General features: G+C 43.4%; 1 protein-coding gene and 1 long non-coding RNA gene across 9 annotated transcripts in view; one reads left to right on the forward strand and one right to left on the reverse strand.

Annotated features, from left to right (window-relative positions):
* Window positions 1–27185, forward strand: part of Hth (Meis homeobox homothorax) — a 507314-nt gene that overhangs the window by 377058 nt on the left and 103071 nt on the right. For all 8 annotated transcript variants that reach the window (XM_072013316.1, XM_072013317.1, XM_072013319.1 and 5 more), the window contains one exon: window positions 1139–1215. In XM_072013316.1, the coding sequence (XP_071869417.1) occupies window positions 1139–1215 (77 nt within the window). The remainder of the gene's footprint in view (window positions 1–1138; window positions 1216–27185) is intronic.
* Window positions 1515–2720, reverse strand: LOC139992465 (uncharacterized). The gene is made up of 2 exons (XR_011801115.1): window positions 1977–2720; window positions 1515–1886 (listed from the first exon to the last, which is right to left on the reverse strand). It is a non-coding gene; the product is annotated as an uncharacterized lncRNA (long non-coding RNA).

A 27185-nucleotide genomic window follows, 5' to 3' on the forward strand; every position in this document is an offset into this window, starting at 1 on the left:
ATAAAACGAACTTTACATGGAGTGAAATTTCACTCGCTTTATTAAGCATTAACATTTTAAACCTCGGCGCTTTAATCGTAAATATTTAATCTTGCAACATGTTCCATTTAATCAAGAATTTTTGTACAACCTACGTAAAACCATAATTACAGGCGCGCCTTGTTGGGGAATTATTTTAGCAACAAAGTTATAGCTTGCAAAGTTAACATCGCCCATGTGCCGTTAGGAAACAAGTTTCTGCAAAAGGGTAACGTTAAAACGCAACAAGAGAATAATTTACAACGACATAGCGTGCAACCAGCAACGAAGTTGCTACGACCTTCCTTGCGACCACTAAATCCAGCTCGGTCATGTAAAGCTGTCGTTTCCGAGGGCTTTATCGCCGCGGATCCGTCGATTTCCTTCAATAATTCGCGACACAGAGATTATCTTGTAAACCGCCTATCCAGAACGTGTCCCTTCACCATTGACCTTTCTCCCGTATATCTTGAATGGCCTCTCGTAAACTCTGTCTTTCCTGAAAGCCAATACGAGCATCGAAGGACTGATCGTCCTGCGTGCATCTGCATCGACACAACACGATAAAACGCTTGTTGCTCCGTTATAGAGGGACGACCTTTTTGTCTACCACTCTTCTCTTATTTTTTTCTCTTTTTTCTTCTTCTCTCTCCTTTTTTTATTGTCGTTGTTGTCCAGCAATAAATATAGCATATAGCATTTCGCAGGTGCGTCCAGACGACGCGATGCCCAGTAATGCGACTGCCGTCGCGCAGATAAAAGTCCCCCGTGCCATCTATGCGCTCTGTGCACTTACCTGTTACGCGATAAATCACTCGATAAATTGTTTAAAAGCATAGACTGCCGGGGAACGCGGAACGGCTCGGGCTTTGCCCTCGCTTCGACGCTGTGTCGTCGTAAATAACGCGTAAGTTGCGACCGGCTCGCCTCGACTACTCTCGCGTATAGTAAGGAAGATGTAACATTGGCTAGAAATATTTTCGAGTATTACCATCGAAGAGGAAGATTTGCTGGGTTAGTCGTAGATAGCATGTGATTATGATATTTTGTAAAATGTACGTGGTAATTAGATTTCTAGAGGAAGAAAGTTATTAAGTTCTTTCGTTTCTTTTTGTTGTAGCATCCGTACCCTTCGGAAGACCAGAAGAAGCAACTGGCTCAGGACACGGGGTTGACGATTCTCCAAGTTAACAACTGGTGAGTGCCACGAGAAAATTTATTGCGTTAAACTGTTCGAAGAATTCGTAGCGAAATGTATGAAAATTTAGTCTTATTACATAAATATATAATCTCCATTTTTCTTCAATGATTCTTTTTCGACGAATTTTTCTCGAAAAGGTTTTCATCCTTCTTCTCTTACTTCACTTTATAGATTTTACTCGAGTTTCATTAAGTTTTTAGAGTATTCTATTTCTGATAATTAAAAGAGTTTTATAGGAGCCTGAATAAATGGCAGCGCGATTTGTTACATCCGGTGAATGAAATTCAACATTCCATTCAGATTCAATATTTTAATCTTCATCAGTTTATCGTAAAGGAGACGAAACTTTATTATTAATCGAATACAGATATTCCATTTTAGCCTCTTTTAATATCAATACAATTAGGAACTTCTTTTCAACCAAATACTAAATAGAATACTTCGACTGGTGCCAAACACACTATGAATTGTTCGAACAACTCAATACGTATACATAAATCGATTCCATGAATTACAGTCTTTCACGGACAGTTAATAATTCGTTTTCTAACCAGAGACACTTTCTCAATCTTAGCCTCATTGAAATACAAATTTCTTTTTCCTCTTGCCTGGTTACAACATCGATGTTATCCATAAAATCTGAATCACATTAAGTTCGTCGGTTAAGCTAGTCAAACAGCGACAAGTAGATTAGTTGAACGCGTCGATCGCGCGAAATACGGAGAACTGTATCGACAACACTTTGAAACGTACGCACCCGTGTGGTAGATTTCGAAATTCCCGCGATACCTGTCTCCGCGCCGCCATTAGACGGCATTGTTGAGCCCGCGGGATTCCTGGCGTGCCCCTTGTCGAAGATAAAGCTGCCGTTTCAATAGGTTTTCGCGTTCCGTTCGAAGGAAAGCCATTGAAGCAAGTTGAAAAGAATTTGACGTATCGGCGTGTCGGCTAGGAATTTAGGAATTCGATTTTTGCGACTCGTAGTTGCAACAAAGTTGAATGTACCAATCTGAGAAATCTTATCTTTTTATTATCGAAAATTTACAAATGGCACCTTTATCGAGAACAAAATTTTATCGATCCGAGTAAAGGTAAATAAATCACGAAAAGACAAAGGACGTGACAACATCGTTTTCTTAATTTCCATCTCGCTATCTCTCTATCCGCATTTCCCACGTTCCCTATCTGACAGTCATCGTTGTTCGACTTTCACCGGTCGTAAACCTTAACGACCCTTAGAGTGTCGCATTGTTCGACGATTATTTCTTTAAAACCGTACTACGGTTGTTCTATTCTGTTATTCGCTGCGGTTCGACCACACGCGTTAACACGGGTAAGGCGAATATTTCCCGCGGAATAAAACCGTAACACTGTCGAAGCCGGCCACGCAGCGACGTAACGAGACGTTCAAAATAATATCTCGTTCGCGCGGCTTGCATGCTTGGCAGCCAGGTAGGCGAGCAGCCTGTAAAACGTTTATGCCAGCCCGCTTTATGCACCTTTAATCTCGGCGCGAAGTGCCGTACCGGATTATACTAGCCGCTATTATGTAGCGACTTTACGATTTTCGTATCTGGGCCGTCGAGGGAGCGAGACAGAGAGATCTCCGAGAGATTTCCGAGACAAGTAAACCGCCTCGTTCTACTTTTCTTTTTATTCTACCTTCTTCGTTTTTCTTCTTCTCTCGCTGTTCGCCTCTGTGCTCTTGTTCCTTGTATTCGACGTTCGTATATCGAAACGAGGATACTGTAAATTCCGTGGAATTTTGACGCTACCGATAAACGCACTCACGAGCGCGTGTACTCCGGCGAGATTTTCGGTTCCGCTCGCCATAAATGCGATAGCGAAAAATGCGAGACACCGCGAGCCCATCGCCGCGAGATTCTGCGGTATACAAGCGGTGGTATCGTCCGCTCACCAGGATCTCGATCGTCGCGAGGAACAGGTTAACCGGCCCCTCGTAGGTGGCTGCATCCGCTTAGAATGCGGCTGCAGGTGCGGCTGATAAGCTCGACAAGGCGTGCTGCCTCTGCTCTTGGAATACTTTCCGCGCGGTTTCTAATTCCGATCTCTGAACAACTATCTGATCGTGTGTTAAATTATGTATGTATTATTCCAAGCTAAATTAGTCTATCTGAAAATATGCACTTTGTACTCGTTTTTTATTATCGTTCATCGTATGCGAACCTTCGAACAATAATCGTTAGCAGCAACATTCCACGAACGCATCGCTGATATATGGAACGCGTTACGAGTGGCTCGCTGCCTCCAGTTAAATGTCGACAGATTTTTTTTTCACGCTCTCCCCATCGATGCTCGAATTAAAATGAAAAAGAGAGAACGGAAAAAAGGGGAAAAGAGAGGGCAGGGGGAAAAGAAACGAACACGCGCTCGAGATTCCAGCCAACGAGATGGTGAGGTTACATTTTACGGTCGTTCGCGTTACCTTACGGCAATTTGCCGTACGCGGAATGCCGCTTCGGAACGATCGCAATTAATAAGCCGCTGCCTTCGTTCCTCTTATGATTCATAATGATACGGTTAATCGTTCGACTGCTGTTTATGGCGGGCCGGGATTAGTCTCGCGGGATATGCCGCCTTTCGTTTCGTTCTCCGGGAAACGCGAATTTAATTGCCAATGCGCCTTCGCAGGATTATCATCCCCGAGTTCTCCACGAGTTTGATGGCAGTGGCGCGTGTGCACGGGAATCGTTTAGTTTTCGATATTCGATTGTGAGTTTCACGACCGCTTATGATAGTAGGCCTTGACGACGAATCGATAAATTCGAAGGAAATTGAGAAGGGGATGAGTGAGAGCGAGTTTTTTCAAATATTTTCGGGTATCGGTGAGATATCTACTTAACGTTATTAACTTGAATATTCCTTTTATTTGCTGGATCGAGATAAAAAGGATCAGATGTAAGTTTTTCAGATCCATAAAGTGAATAGGATACATCTAAATCATTAGGACCAGCTTTTAGACTCAACTTGCGTCATCGAATTCGAATTTCTAAAATTGTATTTGCGGTCAGAAATTTCCAGAATACGCTTGATATTCTCTTCGTGGCTGTTCTTTCTTTTTTTTTTTTTTTTTATCGTTGTACGAAGTTCGAAAAGACTGGTGTCTTTATGAAATATTCATTGATTCTTATCCTAATTAAAACCGATTACATATTATAAATAGAACTCGTGTTATCGTTGCTCGAAATAATTTCGGCATTGGAAACATATTTTGCGCACGTCATGAAAAAGCACTAGCATAGAAAACATTAAGTTAGATGAGTAGACCATAATCGAAACTGTCAAGACCGAGAAATATTTCTAGAAATTGTCTTATTGGTTATGTTCGTGTGTGTTATTATCAAATGTATTAATGGATTAATCGGTGGTGGAGCACTAAATCCGAGTTTTATTAACAGCAAACTATTGAATATAACGACACACAATATCGTCCATTGTACTTCATATCAATTTGCATAAACATTCCAATCTAACAATATCCATAATTAAATAACTATCTTTTATAAAGACACATATTAATGATACCGGTTTCACGAAATTCTGATCCAAATCCAAAATAAAGATTCTCCTAATTCACGTCACGTCAAAGGAAGTTCCTGGACAAACTTTTGGAAGAGTCGCGCGTCCTAAAGAAAAGTTAATTCCACGCGATCCGTTACGAGGCGGAAAGGGTTAAGACGAGCCAGAGAGCACCCTCGTGGAAGCTTAGTGCGTCCTGTCCCGTGAAATCCCTCGTTTCTTCGAGTTGATCCACAGTTACCTCTCCCCCTTCCCAATCCATGCCGTTCTCTTTACAGAGGACGGAAGCGTCCCCCTTGGCTCGTATCTCGCTATCTTGATAGATGTTTCCGCGTAACACCTGCGCCAGCATCCGAATTACACCAGCCCCTGTTTACCGTGATGTTTAAGCGGCCCTTTCACCCTTCCGTTCTCGTACAAGTTCTCGGAAAATACGCGTTCCCTCCCTGCTGTCACCCCTTGAAATTTTGTCGCGTCCGTACAGAACCGTTTAGAGGATTGGATTTGCGTTTAAACGTTTCTTTCCCAATTTATTTCAGGGATTATGAGAAGGTATACGAAATGGGATACAGGTGCTTCTCAGAGAAACAAGCTATAATCTTTGCAATCTTTCTGAAGAATTATTTTTTTATAATTGCTTAAGAAGTTACATAATCTGTGGCAGAAAGGGACGCTCTACTGAGCAAGAAAGAACACGCACGGTACAGTATGCACCGCTCACAGGCCAAGTTTCATCGATATTTTCTACTCTTTATTTCACGAAGTTAAATTCATTTGGCAAACGAGCGGCTTATATAAGAACAATTTAACTACAAGATTGTAACTTTCACGTGAGTGTGAACTTTCTATAACATACACTCGATAGCTTCTCAGACTGAACTGTCCTGTTGCACATAATCTCCATTGAACTTGCGAATCAAAAAAATTGTCGTGGTCTTTAACGGATCGTACTGTAACTCCGTCGATGTATCGGCGTCGTCCAGCAAGAATCTTGTTTATACCGACCGGAATGTAAGAATTCCCCGGAGGCTGTCTCAGCTTCAGTAAACTTCACCAAGGATCGAAATAATCCGCGTTCCCGTTTACGGTGTCGTCCACGGGGGTGAATCAGCGACGGTTCCTGCAGCCGGATATAAAATGCGAAACGAATTGCTCTACGTTTCCCATCCTCGTCCTCCCTTTGCCCATCCTGGCTGCACGCGGTTGGTCCGGCACGTCTGCTCGCGTTCTCATTGCATCGCGACGCCACGGAGACGCGGGTGGTTTGCGGCGCGTATAAATAAAATCGTCGCGACGCCTCGCGAAACGACGAGCTCGTATAATAAGAAGGAGAAAGAGAGTAGAGGTTGGCTCGAGACAGGAATTGAAAGGGACAAGAGGACGGGGGATAAAGGGTGGTGAACGTGGAGCGCGGTAATTGAGCACAAATCAAGTTTAAGGAGGCCTCCGGCGATCGGGATTTTTTTCATCGAGCCACGCGTTAATATTTATTTGGTGCACGTTCTAGCGACGCCTACGCGATGCCACGATAATTGCGCGGCCGAGTCCTGAACAGTGTTAATTGCGTCGCGGCGGTGCAGCCGCTCGCAAGGAGAGAGGGAGAGAGAGATGGAAAGAGAGAGAGAGAGAGAGAGACAGACAGACAGACAGACAGACAGACGGACGCGTGCGATGTAACGCGTGCGGAATTTTTGGCAAGGCTCCCTGTTTACGTGCTCCCCCGTACCACCAATATTTTCTCAGGCATCTGTCCATATCGCTGACATTTTCCCTCGCTGCCGGCCTCGTAATTAACCGTAACCGATGTCCACGCGCAAATTAGTAGCGCATAACTTTTCACCGCTCGACCATGCTCCGATGCATCCGAAATAACCTCGACGAGGCTCGTCGTGCGGCTCTTCGCATTCCGCGGTAACTTCGAGGTTAATTAAGTCGATCGTGGTTGAGCTAGAAAGGAGGTTAAAGAAATTACATAAAAACGATAAAGTTACTTCGATCTTCGGTCGCGGAATCTCGTGGATTTTTCTGAGAGAAACTCGCGAAACGAAGCGAGAGGCATAGAAAGGAGTTTCTTTTCTGTTCTGTTTCTTTTCTTCCTGCTTTCTTTCTTTTTTCACGCAGACCGAAAGTGCGGGCTGTGATGTATGCTTCGCGTGGGTGGGCAGGTATAAGGGCGCACGTAGGCGGGCCGCAGAGCTTACGAGGCTTGCACTTGCGCGCCGGCGAAGTGTATGCGAGCGCCGCGGCAATTTCTTCGTGGCGCGATAAGTTTCGTGATATATTTCGCCGGGGGAAACTCATGTTTCCGTAATGCAATTAGAGCATGGCCGTTGCACCGTGGAACGTTAGCTCGGACGAGGGCTGCGTTCAGGAACGACGGCGACGACGACGTCGACGGACGATGCCAGTGGTGTTGCTTAGAAATAGCAGGTCTAATTAGAATACGCGAGACAAATGAAATAATTCGTAAATAAAACGCGTTCCCCCTGCGTCTACGTGCACGGACGCTGTCCGCCCTTGCCCAACGGCAACCACCCCTTTTTCTTCTTTCCGCGATACACCTTCTTCACTCCCCTCCGCTACTTCGTTTTCTCCGTTCGCTGCTCTGTTTCTACTCGTTGTTCCGCTCTCTCTTTCTCGCTACCTTCGCCCACAATTTTCCGTCACATATATCAGCCCGGACAGTAGTTAGAAGCGTTGCCAGCTTGTTACCGTGTGTAACCCTTCGCGATCCTCCGCGTACGCGTGCTAGCTTACCAGGAATCGTGTACCGCGGGGATGAAACAGCTCTCGAATTGAGTTCAAGATGGAATTTATCCGATCGGACAACGTATATGTTATTTTCTCCTGGACCAGGCTGATTAATCCTACAGTCGGAAGTGGAATTCGATTCGTTAGATTGTACAGTGCATAGCGATACCAAAGGAGGTGTTGTAAATTATCTTCGAGGACAAAATTTACTAAAAAACTAAAGAAGAATATTATCTTTTTAAAACTAGAGGTATCCTGGCCTTTCGTACAAGTTAGTCGATCAAAATTAAATTAACAAATTTCTTTATGTTAATGTTTATACCCAAACAGTACGATTCATCGTTATCGAAATTCGAAACGATCTACTAAATCCTATTCGATCTACTAAATTAAGCCACTTCCATTAAGTAAAATCTAATAAGATTGATGTGATTTATTATTAAGTTAATTTAAGACTGAGTTTTTCTAATTTATGCGAGTGGGAGGAAACATACTTCGAAAACTATTCTATTCCATCTCCTTGTTTGTAGAGTATAACACACGACTGTCGCTACTTCCGTTGAACAGCAGCGTGTTTCGCAGTGGCGCAAATGTGTACTAATATTTCTGCTAATTTAACCGTTCCCTCCCCACCGTCGCGTATCTGGCTAATAAACCAGCAGTTATTTATCGGTCTGCCCGTCCCCCCGGTCCATCTCCTCCCGTCCCACGTGCTGTAACTGCCACTTAGGCCGTTTATTTCGACGCCGCGTCCGACGCGTTTTTCCTCCGCCGCGAATCCACCATTTACTCTATTTCGTCGAAATAATTTTATCGCCTAGGCCGTTCGTTTCGTCGACACCTTTCCGCGCGTTGACGACCGTTTCTCGCTGTTACCGGCTCCCTGCTCGTGCGCCTCGCTCGAAATAAGTTTATCAGTCGGCCCGTTCATCCCCGATGACGCGTGTTCTCGTAGACGTTGCGCAATTTGCGGTAGATTCTCGTGCCTACCCATGACGTTTATTTCTCCTTTCTTGATTTCGCTGATAGTTAAATTACTATCGCGTGGCCTTTAATAACTAATGTAATTTTAATGTAACTTGTTGAGAAGCATAATAATTTATTACGTAGCGTGCTATTCTTTCCGATCTCCATTTTCGATTGAGAAATCTTTGCGAAGAATCAATATTTTTTGTATTTAGCTTACATGCTTCTTCTAGAATACAATTTGCGATCAATAAATCTTTATGAAGGGCCTATTTTTTTTTTGTATTTAGCGCACACGCTACTATAAAGTCACGAAACATTAATTATTACGAGCGTTTGCTTTCCCAAAGTACTTAGTCGCAACAAATTTACGCAAGAAGGTAGCCACGTTCGTTAATCAATTTTCAGAGGGCGCTTCTCGCAGGTATATCATTTTGCTCTTTGCTCCAACCGCGTGGCTGTCGACGAGTATCGCGCGGCGCCGCAAGACTTCCTTTCTTAACATCGCGTCCGAAATAATTTTATCGGCCAGGCCATTTATTCCCGCGCCGCGTCCCCGCGCTCTTGCGCGCATCGCCGTCGAGGTGTTTTTCTTCGCGCGATGCACGTCCGTCGCGGTGCTCGCGATTTGCTCTATTTGACCGGAGGTTGAAATAATTTTATCACTTACAGCTGCAACCGAGCTGCCGCGACGGCGAACCGGTGTCTTAAGAGGATTTTGATGTTAACGGAGACGAAGAGCGATTTCGCTTAAGCCCCCGAGACGACGCTTAATCACCGCTCGAAATTTACCGTCCTCCAACCCGGCCTTCGTCCTCCAAGCAGAGGAAAAAGAGCTTGGCACTCGGCTCCGTTGCCATACAGCAACGCCGCGTTTATTGAAACTCTCGTTCTTCGGATCTTACCTATTCCCGTGATGAGAAAGTAATAGTGGTTTCGTGGAATGTAATTAGTTAATTCGTTACGATAGTATTATTTCGTTTAATCAATTCTGTTACGTTTCATACAATTGTCTCGCCACTTCCGAGATTTTCCCATATCATTATCCATATGATGGTATGAAGGTTTTGACTGAAATGCTGTACGCGTTGGTTCAGTCATACGTCATCCATTTGTGAAACAATTCATATGTCTTCTATCTAACTAATTCCACAATGTCTGCAAAAGGCGGTAGTCAAATAGTGTCATGAAAGAATATTACGTAGTTGTATTCACATCTTCTTCAAATTCATGTAACGTAATAGACCTAAAACAGACATTGTCGTATTCTGTGCCTAACAAATTCGGTCGAGGTTCAAGTTTCTTGTGATCACAGAATATCATTTTTACAAAACGATTTTATCATAGACTACGAAGCATGAGTCTCCTGAAATTATTTCTCTTGGTAGATACAGGTTTAGTGAGAATCGAAACTATGTTTAAATCAAGCCAATATCGATCTTCGTACATTTACCACGTTTATTGGACCTATCGAACGTTATCGAACAATCAGTAGACAATTTCAAACGAAACAAGCTTAATAACTCGTCCACTCATCCAAAACAAAACGAACAACTTTACCGCCACCGCTAACGAACCTAACACGTTTACCACCAGCACCCTATCAAAAGGAACATGCTATTTTTTTTCATCTCGCGATACGATATCTGTTCTGAGCTGAAGGGTAACGTCCACGGAGTGATTTCGCATGCACCAGGCGACTAGTACGGTGTGCAAGCACTCGACCACCCTTCCTCCCTGCTCCGTCGTTGTCGCGGTTCCTCGAGCGGATCGTTAACATCATAACTGTACGTCGCACGGGTAATTTAGACCGCTGTAAAACCACCAAGCAGTCTTCGTCCCGGTGTGTACGTTATAAACGTGTACGTACATCCATGTCTATATATACACATGCATATAACACGTGGACACGCGGAGCGTTCGGCTGTAAGCGACTTGCTAACGAGACGTTTCGTTTTACAAAATCGTCCGAGACCCGGGAGCCACGCGAATGGCGCCGTAAATCCTCAGACCGGATGTTAATATCCCTCCCCCTTGGTCGACACTGCACCCTCCCTCCCTCGTCACATCGCCGATCCTACTTGTGCCGCGTGCTTCGCAAATATTGTTGCACCGGGCGCGCGCGGTTGTCGCAGTTTTGAGCGCAATGGCCGTTAAACGTCACTTCTGCGGCCACGGCCGAACTAATCTCTTTTACGCGTTCCGCGAAAACGTTGCTGGGCCAAAACCATCGCTGTCAGGACGATGGAATGATGGCTGATGGTAAATCATCCGGATGCGCGGAGGTGGCAACGTGTTTTGTTAACGTGAACCACCACGGAACCCACAGACAGCGTTTAAATAAGACGTGGTAATTGAATATGGTATAGTTAGACTGACGTTTCGTACGAGGTAAACGGAGTTTGGTAATGTTTGCGTGAAGTACAGGTGGGATTGTACAGGTTGATCCTCTTGGTCGGTTTGTGTTGGCTGGATTTATGGTGGGCGACGTTTTTCCGTTCCTGGTCCTCGTGGGAAGAAAGGTTGCGCGGGATACGGCCTGAGTCGTTTGCATTCCGTGTAAGGAGCGATTCGGTTCGAATCCGACGAAGATTAGGCGATTCGATTAGCCGTGAGAGCTGGAGAACAGTCGATTCGCCGCAAATGAGCTCGTTCCGGGAAGCAGGACCTTCGGTGCACGAATCGGCCTTTGTCGGGTAAAAGAGAAATTCTTTTTTTTTCTGATGCTGTTCTTGGGATTGGGAAAATTGATCACCCGGAGAAATTTTTTTCTTTATATGGCACTGAAAAGTAATTTAAATTTGTATAAACCATTTAAATAAGGATTGTAATACTCTATCTTCGTATTTATATCTCAACCCCTTCATACGCGAAAAAATATCGTATCACAATGATAAAAAAGAATTCGAAAATAGTTCGTTATAAATACAATTACCTAACCCCTTTATTTATTGAGTCCCATAATTCGTACCACAGCAGGGAAAATAAAACAACGATGTTAAAACGTGCAGTCTCTTGAAAAACGTGTGATTAACATTTCAAGAGGATTTATGGTGGATTATCCAAGAAACTCTAAAAGCAACAGATTATTAAATATTGATCAACCAGACCGCAAAGAACACATCTTCCTGCATCTTAAAAATCTTCGAAACTGCAAATTCATACCACGGATGTGTATGAACATCTTATACACTTTCGAGCCCGGTGCACCTCGAGGCTCTTGAATTTCTGGAGACGACGTAAGATCCGGATGCGTGACAAGGATCCAAGTTTATCGTGGGTCGCGGCCGCTGCTGAAACTCTGTAGGGTAACCGAAGCCCCCGCGCTCACGCTCGGCTGAGTTGAAAATCTTGGGGCAGCCGTGTAAGGCGCGTCAGCGGTGCGAGAAAGGGCCTCGAGGTGATGGAGTGACGCGATACGAGCGCGCACCGGTGACACCGTACACCCGGCTGACTTACGGTCCCCGACATCACCTGCTCTTACAACGTACAAACGAGCCTGCACCACGTCGAGCTTGATCCGCGACGCGAAGGAGGCCCGCGGGAGCTCGCGCGCCTCGCCGCGCGATTGATGGTGCTGCGATAGAAGCGGACCAAAGGGAATAAAGCAACGTTCGTTGCCAAACTGTTTGGTAGTCATCGAGTGATGCGTAGGAAAATGTGCGAAAACTTTGGTCGCGTCGACGTTAGACAACCTCATGCGTAAAAGATTATGGGCAAAGAATATGGTTTGTTGTTGGTGGAAACTGGATCATGCTGAAATTGGATATTTCATTAGAAACGATAGAATCAATGTTTTGTGTGTTTAGTGTTCTTTAGTAGAATGTCGTTTAAAGATGCTTGATGGATTTCTAGTCTCGTTTGTTGCTTGAAAACATTTTTTCTTCGATATTTGATAAGTTCACCGTTGTCAAAATGCCAGTAAGCTAGCAAAACATTTGCGAAGGTGTGGTAAACGGAATATTTGTCTTCAGTATTCTTTGCAAGAGCGTATCTCAAAGTTCTTTGATCGATTCCTTGTTTCGTTTCCGGCTTGGTGAAATTCTTTCTTCAAATCATTTGTTTAAATCGTAATAGTTCTAATAATCGACCGACTTTCGTGTACCATTCGAACTACTCACTGTATTATCGTTCGTAGAACGATAAATTTATTTGAATAAATTTCTAAAGACTCCAGAAACAAAATATTAATTAGAAAACGAAGAGGTATAACGAACGTATCATCCAAAATAAATGGTAGAAGTTAGCAAACCCTATTAACAATAAGGCCACAAGCTCAAAGATCACTCAAAGAATACACATCACGTTCGACAAACGAGACTAAGCAATGCAAGCGCGGCTGGAGCGTCCATTCAGCCAGAGAAATCCAAAATCGTGTAGTACACATCGTTGATTTGGACTCATTGGCTGGCTTCGTGTAACAATCTCATTTAGCAGTGCTTTCCACCCTCAGCTGGCTGACGGCGTCTCTCTCTCATCAAGCACCGTCGGTCGTCTGCGAAGTCCCCTCTCACAGTGGTACGACCACCACCGCCATCACTATGTCCCGTATAGCGAAGCGGGAAACTCTCTGGGGGCCGTAGGGTGGGCAGGAGTCGGATATCTAATTAGCGGGGGCTGATCGGTAATTACTACGATTAATCAATCCGTTTTCCATTTGTGCGCGCTGTGCGCGTTCGCCTGTGCGAAAGGGAGAGAAGAACCGTGGCCGCGAAGGGGGCGAGACGATATTAGGGGTGAGTGTAGGCGGGGGCGGCAGCCACGAGGAGAACGCGAGAAGAATAGGCGTTCGTGACGGGCGACGACCGAGAGAGGGTTGGTGTACACGAGTGAAAGGGGTACCGAAGTCGAGAGCGAAGGGGTGCGCTCTGTGAATCCACGTTGTTCCACGATTCCTCTGGTAGTTTCGAGATTGGGATTGTCGGGCTCTCGGTCAATTAAATTCTCACAATGAGCCGCCGTTTTCGTAGACTTAGCGGTCCTTCTCGATTCTTCTCGAGTACGGATGTTGACCTGTGAAAACACCATTGTCATTCGTTTGTATACTTGGTCGGTGGAAAATTAAGGGCAAATGTAATCGATATTATGAAGGGGATGACACGTTTTAGCGTGTGATTTGATTGCTATGTAGTACGTGTCGATTGGTTTTAATAGGAGAATTGTAACGTGTTTGGACTTTGAAAAGCAGCGTGAATTACGCATGTACGTACGTCTCTCGTTTTCTCAAAGACGATTTGCATACGAGGCGACAAAGAGCTGTATGTTATTGAGACCGGTCCTGGAAATCGAGTTAAATGCGTTCCAATGAACGGATCGCACCTACGCAATGGCGAGCCGTGGAAACTGACACCAATATGGAGGGGCGAGGAAGATGGAGGTGTGGATGATCGGTAGCGTTACGAGATTGACCGGGTCAATATGCATACGTTTCAACCCACTCGACAAACTTTTATTGCATTACGCTCCACACGTGCATTTGCTGGCCCCTTCCTCGGCTCGTTTTACGCTCGTTCAGAAGCGGCATTATCACTGGCGTAGGCAGAAAGGACGTTTTTGACTTTGACGGGGCCACTAAAAGCTTCGATGACATGTAATCGTTCAAACCTAAAGCTGATAGTATTTATGATCTCACAACAAGTGTCGGCGTTCTAAAAATTTGCAAAGACCGATTAACTTCGGTGTATACATGTAAGATCATTCGTTAGATTAAAATACAGTTAGGCCAAAATTGAAGAGTCTGCCTTAAGTAGTCACGTGGCGATGAAGATAAAGATTTTTAAATGTTGTGAATAATATATCTTCATTAACTTTGATATTTAAGCTGCTCAGAGGCCACGCTGATCAACTCCATAAATTGGAAAGCACAGAAAGATGATGTTATAAACACTATATCTTAAATTTACTTCAAATTTTACCACCGCTTATGTCATGCTTTTGGGGAGAACAGCTAAAAGCAAATTGAGAATTGAACGTTAATCGTGGATTTATATAACGAAGTTAGGAAATTAACAAAAAACGGATTGATTCCGCTTCGGAGAGACTCATTTATGGAACGAATAAATAGAAAGATTTGAAGGAAAGGGGATGGTACGCCACTGGAGGCTCAGTGGATCTGGTTAGAAACAGTACGCTAATGTCGTAGAAGAGAGCAAGAGAGTCGTAGTAACGAGCGAAATTCTGGCAGGGGCGTTGAGGCATATGGAGCGAAATCTCTTGATGCCATTAGCCCCGACTTTGTAAATAGTTTTCGCTGGAAGAATAACAGCGCGACGGCTGCGTAGGGGTCGTAACCCTAAACCCCTGTATAGGCTGTATTCTCTGCGAGCGTCGACGTTGCGAAGAACACCCTCGAACGAAAGGAGCCGATTGTGATCGATCATCGGGGATTGTTCTCTCTCTCTTTCTCTCTCTCTCTTTCATCGCAGAGTTTCAGGAAAAGGGTTGAAGTTAGCCAAGGGGCAGGAACCCCCATTATTTGTTTTGCACGAGAAGATTATCGCGTTATTACGCGGGACGAGTCAAGGGTCTTCTGTGATCGGCTCGTGGGACTCCGGCGTTCAAAGACACGCAAACACTTGGCTTCTCGAATTACATTCCTGAATTGGGGTTGCGCGTCTCGTAATCTTCGTGGAAGCTCGCCTCGGACGGACACGTGTCCGGACGTTCTCGAGGGCAGAATGTGGACAGAGTAATTACTTCCGTGTTAAGTCGTGTCTCGATATTTGCTGTTCGAACCGTGATTCAGACACTGCTACTTATAGCAATGCAAATGTGTTCGCTATATCAAATAATAATAGATGAAAATGCTACATGTCGAAGTTTAGTACTAATATCAGAGTATTAAAGTTTAAGTAAGCATATAATCATATTTTCCTTAATTACTATATACATAAAATATTACGTAGAACAGTGAATTCCGACTATAAAATCATTCGTGCTAAAACTTACTACACAACTTTTCTAGTTCCAAAATTGGACGTATCACATTTGTCACTTGACTACGTATCGTCACTCGTTTTTCCCTTTTCCAATTAACCTAACCAAAAAGACGTTGCTCGTAAAATCAATATCAAGATTCAAGCGTCCTAAGTTGGCAACCATCCTAGTTGCCCATAGTTCGTGGAAACGTCGTTTTAAATAATTTTGAACGTCATTTCTGCGGTGAACACAGTGTCGGAAAGAACAGAAATCGGATGTAAAAGGAGGCGGATGCCGGATGCGGACAGGGGCTGATGGGGTGCTGGTGAAGGTGGAGAAGATGGTCTGGCCGCCTCGAAGGCTCACAGGGAGAGGAGCCGTTGAACAGGGACAATGCTTTCATCATTGCCGCTCTTTCTTTCATTCCCCGTGCCGGAGGTGGACCGCTCTCTTTTGCCCTCTCCTCCTTTTTCACCGAACCCAACCCCTCTTACCCCTTTCTTTTTACGCTTTTTTGCCCGCAAAGGATCCATTGTCGTCGGGTTGTAGGTGGGTACCGTCAGCCGGTAGGTATCAGTGTCTCTACGCGGGCCAGGGTTTGGGGGATGGATGAGTTTTGTAAAAGTCCCTTCTTCTTTTTCCGTCCTTTGCCGGTGGTTCCTCTTGCCTTCCTCTCACCGTCCTAGCCAGTCGCCTCTCGTCCCATGGCTCGGTGTATGCGCCGCGCTTTTAAAAGGCAGAAACGGTCCTCTCTTCTGCAACTCCTCTTTGGCCGGGCCGCGCGATTATGTGTGCGCTTCAGGTGGATGACGCGCACGAGCGAGTCTGCCATGGAATGAGCACCGGCCCTGGCAGAAAGTCGTCGAGCGGACAAAGTCGTATCGGCTGAAAGGAAGAGGGTCGCTTTTGATTCTAATTCGTTGTCACAATACCGCCGCTTCTTCCCGTCCTGCACCGGTCCGCTCAAAGTTGCCTCTCCACCGTCCTTCCGTGGCAGCCGGTGAACGACCCAGTTCAAAGGTAGAATTTACGAGAATATTTTTTTAACAAACGCTATTATGTTTAACTATCGAGAAGATTTGTTAAAAAATTTGAAGTTTTGCTTCAAATTGCGCAGTTGAAGCTAGTAATTTAAGACTGTAGTTGCCAGAGATGAAGCGTTGATTTTTATAGGACTATGTACTTAAGAATCAAAGTAAAAAAGTAAATGAGGAGTAGAAATGAAAAGTTTTAGGAATCATTAGAGGAAGTGACTAAGAAATATTAACACTAAAACGATCAATGTGTTAATAACGTGATCAGTTCATGATGTTTCATAAAATTTGCTTAAATTTACAATAGCGAAGATATGAATGCATTATGTTCTTTTTCATATGTACGCAATTTATTCGCTTTCTTTTATTTGCGCTTTAATTGCTGGCGATTCTAGTATAAGATCATAGGATCTCATGGACCTATAATGATTATAAAAAATATCTGCACACCATTATACATGTGTATTATTATGACATTTATATATTAATTAATTAGACTCAAGTACATTAAATTTCATATAATTTAGTACTACTTCTATATGACCACAAAAATTTCATACTATGAAAATGAAATTTATAGAATTTGATAAAAACACATTTCTCATATTATAACAAGGTAAGGATATATGCAAATAATCTTTTATTTGTAGCCACCGTATATTTGCAATTAGAACATCTCCATTCGCTTTTCCCGATAATTTCGTCGCAGTCTAAGCTATGTTAAACCTCAAACGTGTTAGTACAGAGAGAGTGGCACACTAATCGCGGGGACTCGTTTATCACGCGACACACGGCCCGGCTGACTTCTCCGTCCCGATCTGACAAATCCTCCGTTTTCATCCGACGTGTTCCCCTAGCCGAATGAAGACGTCTTTTGGTGTATTACCTCGCGATTGTAGGATGATTGTCGTCGTGGAGCCCCGCGGGAGGCCGGCAGATGTTTCGCGGCGACCCAATCAGACGACCCCCGAAGCGGTGCGCGACAATCAACCATCAAACAATCTACCACCCTCCGAGTGCTCGGTTGCTTGGATGGCAAACCAAAACACAACCCTTCAGCCTTTTCGTGATCCGCCTCAAGTGAGCATATGCCTTCGCGGCTGGAGTGATTATTTTTCACCTTGCACGCTGAGGGTGCAGCGGAAGCTGAATAGGGTGCATGGTATAGTCTATTGATTTTTGAACGTGGACGAGTTCAGGGAAACTGGGCTTTTGATTAATGTTTCTGCAATGTAGATTATATTTCGCTGTATCTTACTGTGAACAAAAATGTTAACGTTATTACTAATCAAACCGAGCTCTAATATGTATTTAAATATGGAAGTATAATAAGAAAGAATAACTATATAATAATTATGTTTTTGTCTTGATAAAAATGTTAATTTTGTTAAATTTATCACGAAATATTTCTAGTAGTTTAGAAATTACGAGATCTAACAACAGTCATTTTTATTGGTTTAGTAGCTCCATTGTTAATCTTTATACATTTGTATTAATCGTCAAAATCGAACGTGTTAATTAAGCTTTCGTGTTATTATTATCGATTATCCGTTACAAAGTCTGAAAATCGACACAAAAGGATTTATCATCTTTTTGCCGTGCGATATTATGCGATATACGGAATACAATACAATGAATGGACTATTAAAACCGTCACCAACATACCGAACAATCCAATATTCTCACAACTGTTTTCAAACCTTTCAAAGAGCATGTTACTTTTCTTTCGTTCCAACTTTTCCGCGATGCGAAGGTAGCGACGATGGAGTTCCATTTGGCCGTACCAGGGACGGCAGCCTAAGCCACTTCGTAACTCTTCCTTTGCTCGCGGTGGTAACTTTTAATTTCCTTCGAAGAAAGGTGATTCTAATTTCCGAGCGTGCCGCGGCGTGTATATATTGCGGAAGTTTTACCGGTCGGACTTCATATTGCTTTGCTGTGCGGCGGCTGCCCAAGACTCGGCTGACTTAACGCTTGTCTACCTAGTTTAGCGTCATCCGCGCGTTATTAAAGACTCCGCCTAAGAGTGTTATTACGCACCGGGGGCAGGTTATTACGATGTTGTCCGTGAACTTTGTTCGCCGCGGATTCTCGTTCCCGGGCGATGACGATAGCTCGATGATGAATCGTTCGCCTCGCGCCTCTCTTTCATCCGAGCCGAGTTTCTTGCTTTAATTCCATTCGGTATACCAGACTAACGACGTAACGTCTTCTTACTCTCCTGGTAGGAAAATCAGGAAAAAGCGACGCCTCGGTGGTGATTTACAAAATTACTTGCCAGTTCGACTCGATTAACGCCATAACTCTGCCCCATCTAACAACTGGATTTGCTAATGAGACAGGCTCCAGCTTCTCCGTAACGACTAGCAACCGATACTCGGTGCATGTTTCGATCGACGAAGATATCAAGCACAGGTTTAGACATTTTTGTTGATTTCCCGATTTGCATTTTATCTGATCAGAAAGAAGAATATAGGATAATCATAATTTATTTATAATAAATTTAAAGATGCAAGATTACACCGATTGAATGTAATAAGAAATACCTTAAATATCAAAGGTGTTACGTCGCGTGAGTCGGTACCTGCGACGTCCCTCATGGTCAGGCCGCCGAGGCCTGCACATCGTCACACTGACCCGCAATAAACCCAAGGAATCACCATAGCCCACATCTGTTAACAATAAAGTTATATTCTTTGCATACATTCGGTCTATGAGTGGCCCCTTAAATGGGTCCTTAGGTTTATTGCACGCTCGTACTCATTACGGAGAAAGCGAAGGTTTGCCCAGCGAGGTAATGGGTTTTTCCCAAGGACAGAAACAAACGTGATTCATATTTGCCGAGGACTGTCCCCTCGTATTTAATACATTAACATTGGGAATACCCAATGGGCATCGCGGATCGTTACCCTCACTTTTCTACCGAAAAGTGTGAACTACGAATCCGCGTTCTTAGTTCATCAAGGATACACCCACGACGAGCTTTCTTCCTAAATAGTACGAGACGGGTCAATCACTGTTCTACTAGCATTCAGACAGTCAAGTCCACTGCTCCAAGATCCCTTGGACAGTCAAGTCCACTGTTCTACTAGCATTCAGACAGTCAAGTCCACTGCTCCAAGATCCCTTGGACAGTCAAGTCCACTGTTCTACTAGCATTCAGACAGTCAAGTCCACTGCTCCAAGATCCCTTGGACAGTCAAGTCCACTGTTCTACTAACCCTCAGACAGTCAAGCACTGCTCTAAGATCCCTTGGACAGTCAAGTCCACCGTTCTACTAGTCCTCGGACAGTCAACTCCAAGTTCTAACATGTCAGTCTAGTTCTTGCCTCTCTAACAACCACGTCTAGCAACCTTCGGGTTCATCAACACGCTTTCCAAACACGGTCTGTTCACATCAAGTAGTGTAATCCAATATAAATAAATATATATATAATATAACTGTGAAGTCCAGTTATATTCCAACCCAATCACCCCTTATTCTCCCACAAGAAATAAGGGGATCGTCTAATTCGTGGTGTCGATTCGTGCAATCGTAGCGGGAATTTACGACTCCCGTTGACGCGCTATAACGCGACGTCTCCCCGCGACTGGACGAAAATACAAAAGGTGTGGTAATGTTTATGATTTTTTGTGAACGAAAGAAATTTCCACTGAACTTCGTTTCTTGAAATTTGTATGGAAATTTCGCCATATATCGTTCAATGACGTTATCCAACTGATTCGTGGAATATCTTCCTTGTTAGAAAGTTTCACGATGAGAATGCAGGTCTTCGGCGAAAGCTGCAAAGGGAACGACTGTCTGGGTGTTTCGAGGCTCGTAAAGGAGACACCGAGACGAGAGCCGCTGGTTAAGGATACGCGACCCAGTATCTGGTACGAAAGCAAGGAAGGTCTTGTGTTATAGCGCTGCTGAAGTCCTTGCTGCGCCATTTGGACGCTCGGTTGATGGCCCATGTAGCCGTTATTGTCTCAAGACGGCATCTTGTATCGTTAGCTCGCTCCTTACAACGCCGTTGACCACACGTTCGATAACGACAGTCTTGGAAATTGTTAAAAAACGTACGACATCACGGATTCTACTCGAATTCTATCTTACGTTTATCTTTCCTCTTCTATCTTCTATATATCGATTCGATGCTCTTTCACCTGCACGATGTTTTCTGTCATCGCGTTGGCTCATTCGCTAGCAAAGTCTCGGAGAAAAGATAACCGATCTTTATTGGATCGTCCATTACAAAGACCAGCGATGGTTTCTGTCTCGGCGGCGTCTAAGTTAAGCGGATAACAGTATATTTCCGAAGCAGAATCACGCACCTGCGTTCCACAGCCCGAATCTCTCCCTCTTTCCGACTCCACTCATTTTCCTTCGCGATTTTAACTTCCTATTCCGTAATTTGCATCTGGGGCTATATTATCCACGAGTTTAATTCAAAACGAAATTCCTTCGACGGAGAAGAATCACCGGCAAATCCCCACTTGCAGTTTTAGCTTTATTCCTTCTACGATAAGTCTTCTCAGATGGGTTGAAAATCACTTTCGAACAACTCCATTACATTTTTAAAAGCTATTTTCATTCAAAATACGACTATTCAACGACTATTCAAAAATTCTGTCGCAATATTAAGTTTCATCTTAGATAATTTAAAACTTTTGTAGAGGATTAGTAGAGGATGTTTGACCGTGAGATTTATTGGACGAGATTGCTCGTTATTGAAACCGTCGAACATATTTAAAAATAATTAAATAAATTGATGTATTGACAATATTCGCTGAGACGCTCGTACAGTGTATAAGTCGTAAAATAGGAGCGCTAATGACTCGTTAATTATATCGCTGATAATTTGTTGATAACTGGTTGATAACTGATCGGCAACTGACTGTATCTCCCTTCCTTGCGATCGCGTTCGCTTATTTATATTGGTCGGGAGAGAGTCGGAAAATTCAAATTCGTCTTTGTTCAACGGTTACGCGTAGTGGCGACATTGTTTTCCCCGAAGTTTATTTGTTCTTACATTATGTATATCCTAACGATCTTGATACTCCGAGGCAAAATAATGACATGCTTTGAATTGTCCTCTAACTCATGTGGCACTACATCTTCTTTTAAACAATGCTCCCATTACAGGTTAAACTGAATTGTCAAGGTCGATTTAATAAAGTATACAAAAAACTTCTATCACAAGTAGCTTCTAGTTTCAACTTAAATTCAAGGTTATCCAAAAATTCTGTCACGCGATTAATTTCTAGTTTGAACGTGGACTACGACGAGGAACGCAGACGCGATTCCCTTCCGCGGCGCGCTCGTTCGCCTTTATTAATTACACCCCCGGCCACGGTCTGGAGCACGGTAACTGGATTGCATTATATTAAATTTATCATAGTTTTCACCTCCCGCTCGGTATTAGATCCACGAGCCCTCTTACTGGGAAACAATTTACGCTAATTACAAACGCTGCCTAATTATACATCCGACCTATCCTTCCTTCAACCCGAAATCTCTCGCCGCGCTACACACACACACACACACACACTTTCTCTCTCTCTCTCTCTCTCTTTCTCTCCCTCTCTCTCTCTCTTTCTCTCTCTCTCTCTCTCTCTCTCTCTCTCTCTACACCACCCTTTCTCCAGCGCAGCCCGAGGAAGAGCCCTCTTCTCGTTACAGGAAGCGCGGAGGGACGCCATTTATAATGAAGGTTCCGCGCGAGCGTGTACATGCACAACGCGTACACCTGGGTTTACCTAGCTCTTCCGGCACTCCTCGTGGATGCTGAAATTGCTACGTACGCGCCACGAACACCACAAACCCCCTGCCATAATACACCGCTCGACCCAGTTCCATCGATTCGATTCCCTCGGGCTTTTCGAACGGTTCCGACTCAACGTTCTCTCTGCATGGTCACGGACTCTTATTGGTCCACACGGATAACAAAGTCACGGCAAGTCGTTCGGGATTCCAACTTTTCGCGCAACTTTTTAATGGATCGCTCTGGATTAGACGTATGATCCAACCTGGAGCTTGCTTGCTTTACTGCGATACGGTATCATAGTTAGTGATAAATATCGTATGTGTTTTTGGAGCGAGCTGGCATTTCAGATATGAAGGTTCTGAAGCGTGTTAAGAAAGGGATGAATACTTGGAACGTTGTTAGTGTACGTTTCTATTAGGTTTCATTGACAGATTTTTATGATTGGATCGTAGGTTTTGTACATGACAGCTTATAATTGTAGCTATAATTGTAGTTAGTTACATTTCTGTGACTATTGTCTTATTCACATTCTTATGATTGTGTTCTAACTTTCTCATTCAAGCTTCTGCGACTGTATTCTAACTTTCTCATTCATGTTCCTGTAATTGTATTACAGTTTCCTCATTCAATTTCTTGTTACCTTGTAATCAACTTTCCGTGATTGTATCTCTATTTTTTCATTCGGGTTCTTTATTACAGAATTTTTCATTCAGATAGTACAGTTTTCTCGTTCTACTTCTTTCTTTATGTAACTCCATAAATACGTAATTAGCGTAAGAATTGCGTAATTTGAATTGGACGCTGATATAGCAACAAAATACACATATTTAGAACGTAGCCCATCAATAGCATAACAACATTCAATTCTTCAATCTCTCAAATAAAAAACATCACAGAGAATAGTGAGTTTCATCGATACGCTTACAGAAGTTCATCTTACACTGTTGATTATCGAGGATTTATTTATGCAAATTGATTCGAGAGAGCGAAAGGTATTAGAGAGGCGTACACGAGATCGCGGCCTAACCCCCGTGGAAAATATAACCCGGGTATCTGAGCTCCCGTGGGACTTTGCACGCGAATATTTTCAGATTCGAGAATATGCAAAGTCTTCGGAATATTGGGGGATCCTCGTGGGCGGTAGGGAGTGAGCGGCAGCCCGTTTATAATAAAGCGCAATATCCGAGGATTTCCTTAAGTTGCATATTCAATGATTTCCTCGGAGACTTCGACCGTTTCACATTCCCGAATCGAGGGGAAGAATAAAAAAAGCGGCCACGGCAACGGCAAAATTGGAATCGTTAAAACCAAATTACTCCCCCGCGCTTCGACGAACTTTACGCATTGTTCTCCACCAGATCGAGTGTATTATTAATGGTTTCGACCCCACGACGATCGGCCCGCGTTTTCAAATAATTCCCCTGTCGGTGTAAGACAAATACCTCGTTTCGAATTACGCGACACTTGACTATTTTTATTTAAAAAGTAAATAGAACTTTTAAGATGTTTATTAAACATGCTTTTTAAAGCGGATATATTTTTAATTGAGAAATTTCATGCTTTCTACTCGCAGAACTTTTTCTATAATTATTGAAATTGGAAACATCTATTTAAAAAGAAACTATCATGATTTAGAAAATATATCTGTTTATCGAATAAAAGTGTGTATCAAAAGTTACAAGTACACTTCCACCTATTGTTTATCGTGAAGGAACCCATGAAACAAACACTGAACATTAGAAAAACTTCTGATCCTATCGTTTTTTATTTTCAAAAAAATACATATAATATGAATTATTACACGACCGAATGTAACATTACAAAATTGAGGATATAAATATCCATCCCCTAAAAACAACCAATCACAAAGTATTACAAAACTTTCGTCAAAAGTAAGCTGGGAACCGTATCTGACATAATGAAACCTTGAGTACATTCAACCTAGCGATCATCTCATCTAATCTGTTTGCCACAAACGTCGCATTAAAAGATCACCAAAGTGCGCGCCCACGACCGGCAATCTGTGCCTCGTTCACGATTCTCTAATAAATCGAGCGAGAAAGACAGAGAGATACAAAGAGAGAAAGAGAAAGAAAGAGAGAGAAAGAGAGAGCATATGTCAAAGGCTTCCCAGAGCGCGATCAGTGGATGGAATCGACGAACGCGGTCGAATCTCGTTCGGAGACGATTATGCAGACAAGGCCATGACGTCTACGGGGCTTGGTGCCGTGGGTGGCACCGGAACTCCAATTCAGCTTGGCCAGGGGCCCCGGGACCATGATAAATATTGTTTAGCCTTGTCCGACAGTGAGTCGGTAAGTGAAGACCCGGGCATCGTCGTGGCACCGATGCCACGTTGGACCGGGTGAGTGATGTCCAGGCGCGCGCCTCCCGTCAACGGGATAGGTCGGCGCGAAGGAGAATGATGATGACATAATGACGTCCCGGTGGGCGAGCAATAGCTGACATCCGCCACCGAATATTCTAAATCACTTGCTCGTCGTCGCCGTCTTCTTCGTCGGGGCCCCGTCGTTCCTCCTGTCGTCGGTGTCATGTTCGCGTCCTTGTTCCACGTCATTCCATGTTTACGAGTTCACGACTGTCGGTGGCCAAGCGAGCGAAGCGCGGCTGATGCACGCCTCGCCGTCACTCGCGTTCCCTCTTCCATTCCGCTGTTACCCCGTCACTGACTGAATATTTTATCAGGAATTTGTTGGATTGCTCCGAAAATATTTCATGCGAGCTGGATACCTAGCATTACACGCTCCGTTGCTGCTTCACGATTTGAGGGAAATAAGGTTTGATAAACTGAAATGGCTGTTTGGTATATTAAATACATGGCTCAATTAAGAAAGATTTTTTGGCAGACAAGATTCACGTAACTTATAGATTTTCTAAGTTTCCTGATTTTTTTATAGTTCATGCTTTCTGATTTAACCCGACAAATACGGTTGCCATTAATAAAGAAAGACACGAAAATTTTGTGAAACACGACTGTCGCCGATGACCAGTAACGTCAATGATATGTATCGTATTGATACTGTATTAGCTTTATCATCTTTTTGCGCTTGGTGGGAACGATTTATGAAAATCTGCACATACTTTGATTCGTGGTTCCAAATAAAACAGGGAAGCTGTCCTTTATACGTTAGGATAACGCATTATAATAATTTGCGATATGTACTAACTCCTGAACACATTAACTCCTGTTATTCATACTAATTTCATACACAGATATTACACAACAGTTAAGTGACTATATATGATCTATATGATATATGATATATCTATATGGTCTATATGATGATATATATGATCATCTGAAAATACCTTTACGCTACGATGAAAGTTCACCCACGTTTCCATATGAATATTTTTTCCTCAATCGATAAAACTTTTTTACGAAAGTGAACCAGTAAGCTTTCGTCGCGAGCAGAAAATCAGCTCGGGTGGATTCAGCCCGTTAGCAACGATGACGCAGCGTTATTGGTCGAGTCGCTTAAAAGTGCCAATGCGGTTCACGGTGGCAAAGAATAAGGGTATTGCCTATCTCCTTCTCTCTTATCCCTTCGACTTGACTCGCACCGTGTTGCCGGTGCAAAATGTGTCGAGGGTGACTGTGCCGGAGTATCGTGAAAACTCTCTCCCCTGTTCAAGAAGGGCGAGACCGAGCGGCGACGGGGTCTATGAAAAATGATGACGCGGCGCTTGTAAAAGAAATGAAATCGGGCCTTGTTGCCAGAGAGAAGGCCGAGGGTTGGAGAACGATCGACGGGGACAAGAGAGTGTATTGCTTACGTACGAGGAGTAGAACAAAGAAAAGAGGGCTAATTCGATGTGGCAGCGAAATAACAGTCGAACGCTTTGAGAAATGATTCTTACCCTCAACACTCGAATCGATCTTCCCAATTCTCCCGTTCGGCGATCGAATTACGTTAATGGTCTTCATATTCATATTATTACAGGTATTTTAATAGAAGCGCATCTATTTAACTACAAGAGTATAATATTGATACTCTTTTACCACTCCAATTTGCTGATTATGGCCTTTCTGCACAATTGAACTAAGGATATTAGTGAAATTGTATAAGTCGTAAGATATTGGTATTAATAAATTTTTCTTACACAACGATAACAAGTTTGGTAATGAAATTTAAGATATATATATATAACTATTTGATTTGATATACAAGTTATTTAATTGCGATATTTTAATTCAAACTGTAAAATTCTGAAAGGAAAATTCATAATTTACTAATATTCTTATATCTCGTAAATTATTGTACAAGAAGAAGTAACGACATATACAAAATGGATAACGAAAGGTTCAGAGAACTAGTTCGAAAATATCGATAGAATTTTAGTTCGTCATTAATGCCTACGTAATTTATGAGCTTCGTCCTTCTTTTCTTAATTTTAATTTTTAATCGCACAGTGAACCTCACCATGCGTGAGCAAGTAGACATTGTTGTTTTGATACTGTGTCGTTGAACAGGGGATAGTTGCGAATGTATCAATGGTTGTTCGATATCGTTCGTTATGGTGTTAGAAAACGATGACCTTAAACCTACAATCTTTCAATCATTTACTTGCTTGAAAATTCCAATCGCCTGGAAACCGTCCCGTGAAACTTTACATTTTCAGAGCACGTTCGTGGGCCGTGGGGGCATAAAGACTTTAAGGGGCGAACCTATTTCTCGTAAAACGATCACCTAACCGGACGAGCAGACTGTAATCGGCCTTCGTGGACTCGTAAACACCGCGGGCTACAGCCATAATCCAAACCCTTACCTAGCTGACCAGAAACCACCACGGTGAGGCCGAGTCACCCCTTAATGGGTCAGGTGGCCGACGTTTTGATTCCCACGGGGGTAGTTCGCCGTGTCTTCTGTGACGTCATCGAACTTTACTAACGTCCGTTTCCTTCGAGTGTTCAACGGCGTCGCGTTGCAAAATGCAGGCGAAACCATTCGGTGTTTCGTGTCGTTTCTCCCTCGAGACGAAAC

This window comes from Bombus fervidus, chromosome 11, assembly GCF_041682495.2.
Source record: "Bombus fervidus isolate BK054 chromosome 11, iyBomFerv1, whole genome shotgun sequence".
NCBI classification, from domain to species: Eukaryota; Metazoa; Arthropoda; class Insecta; order Hymenoptera; family Apidae; genus Bombus; species Bombus fervidus.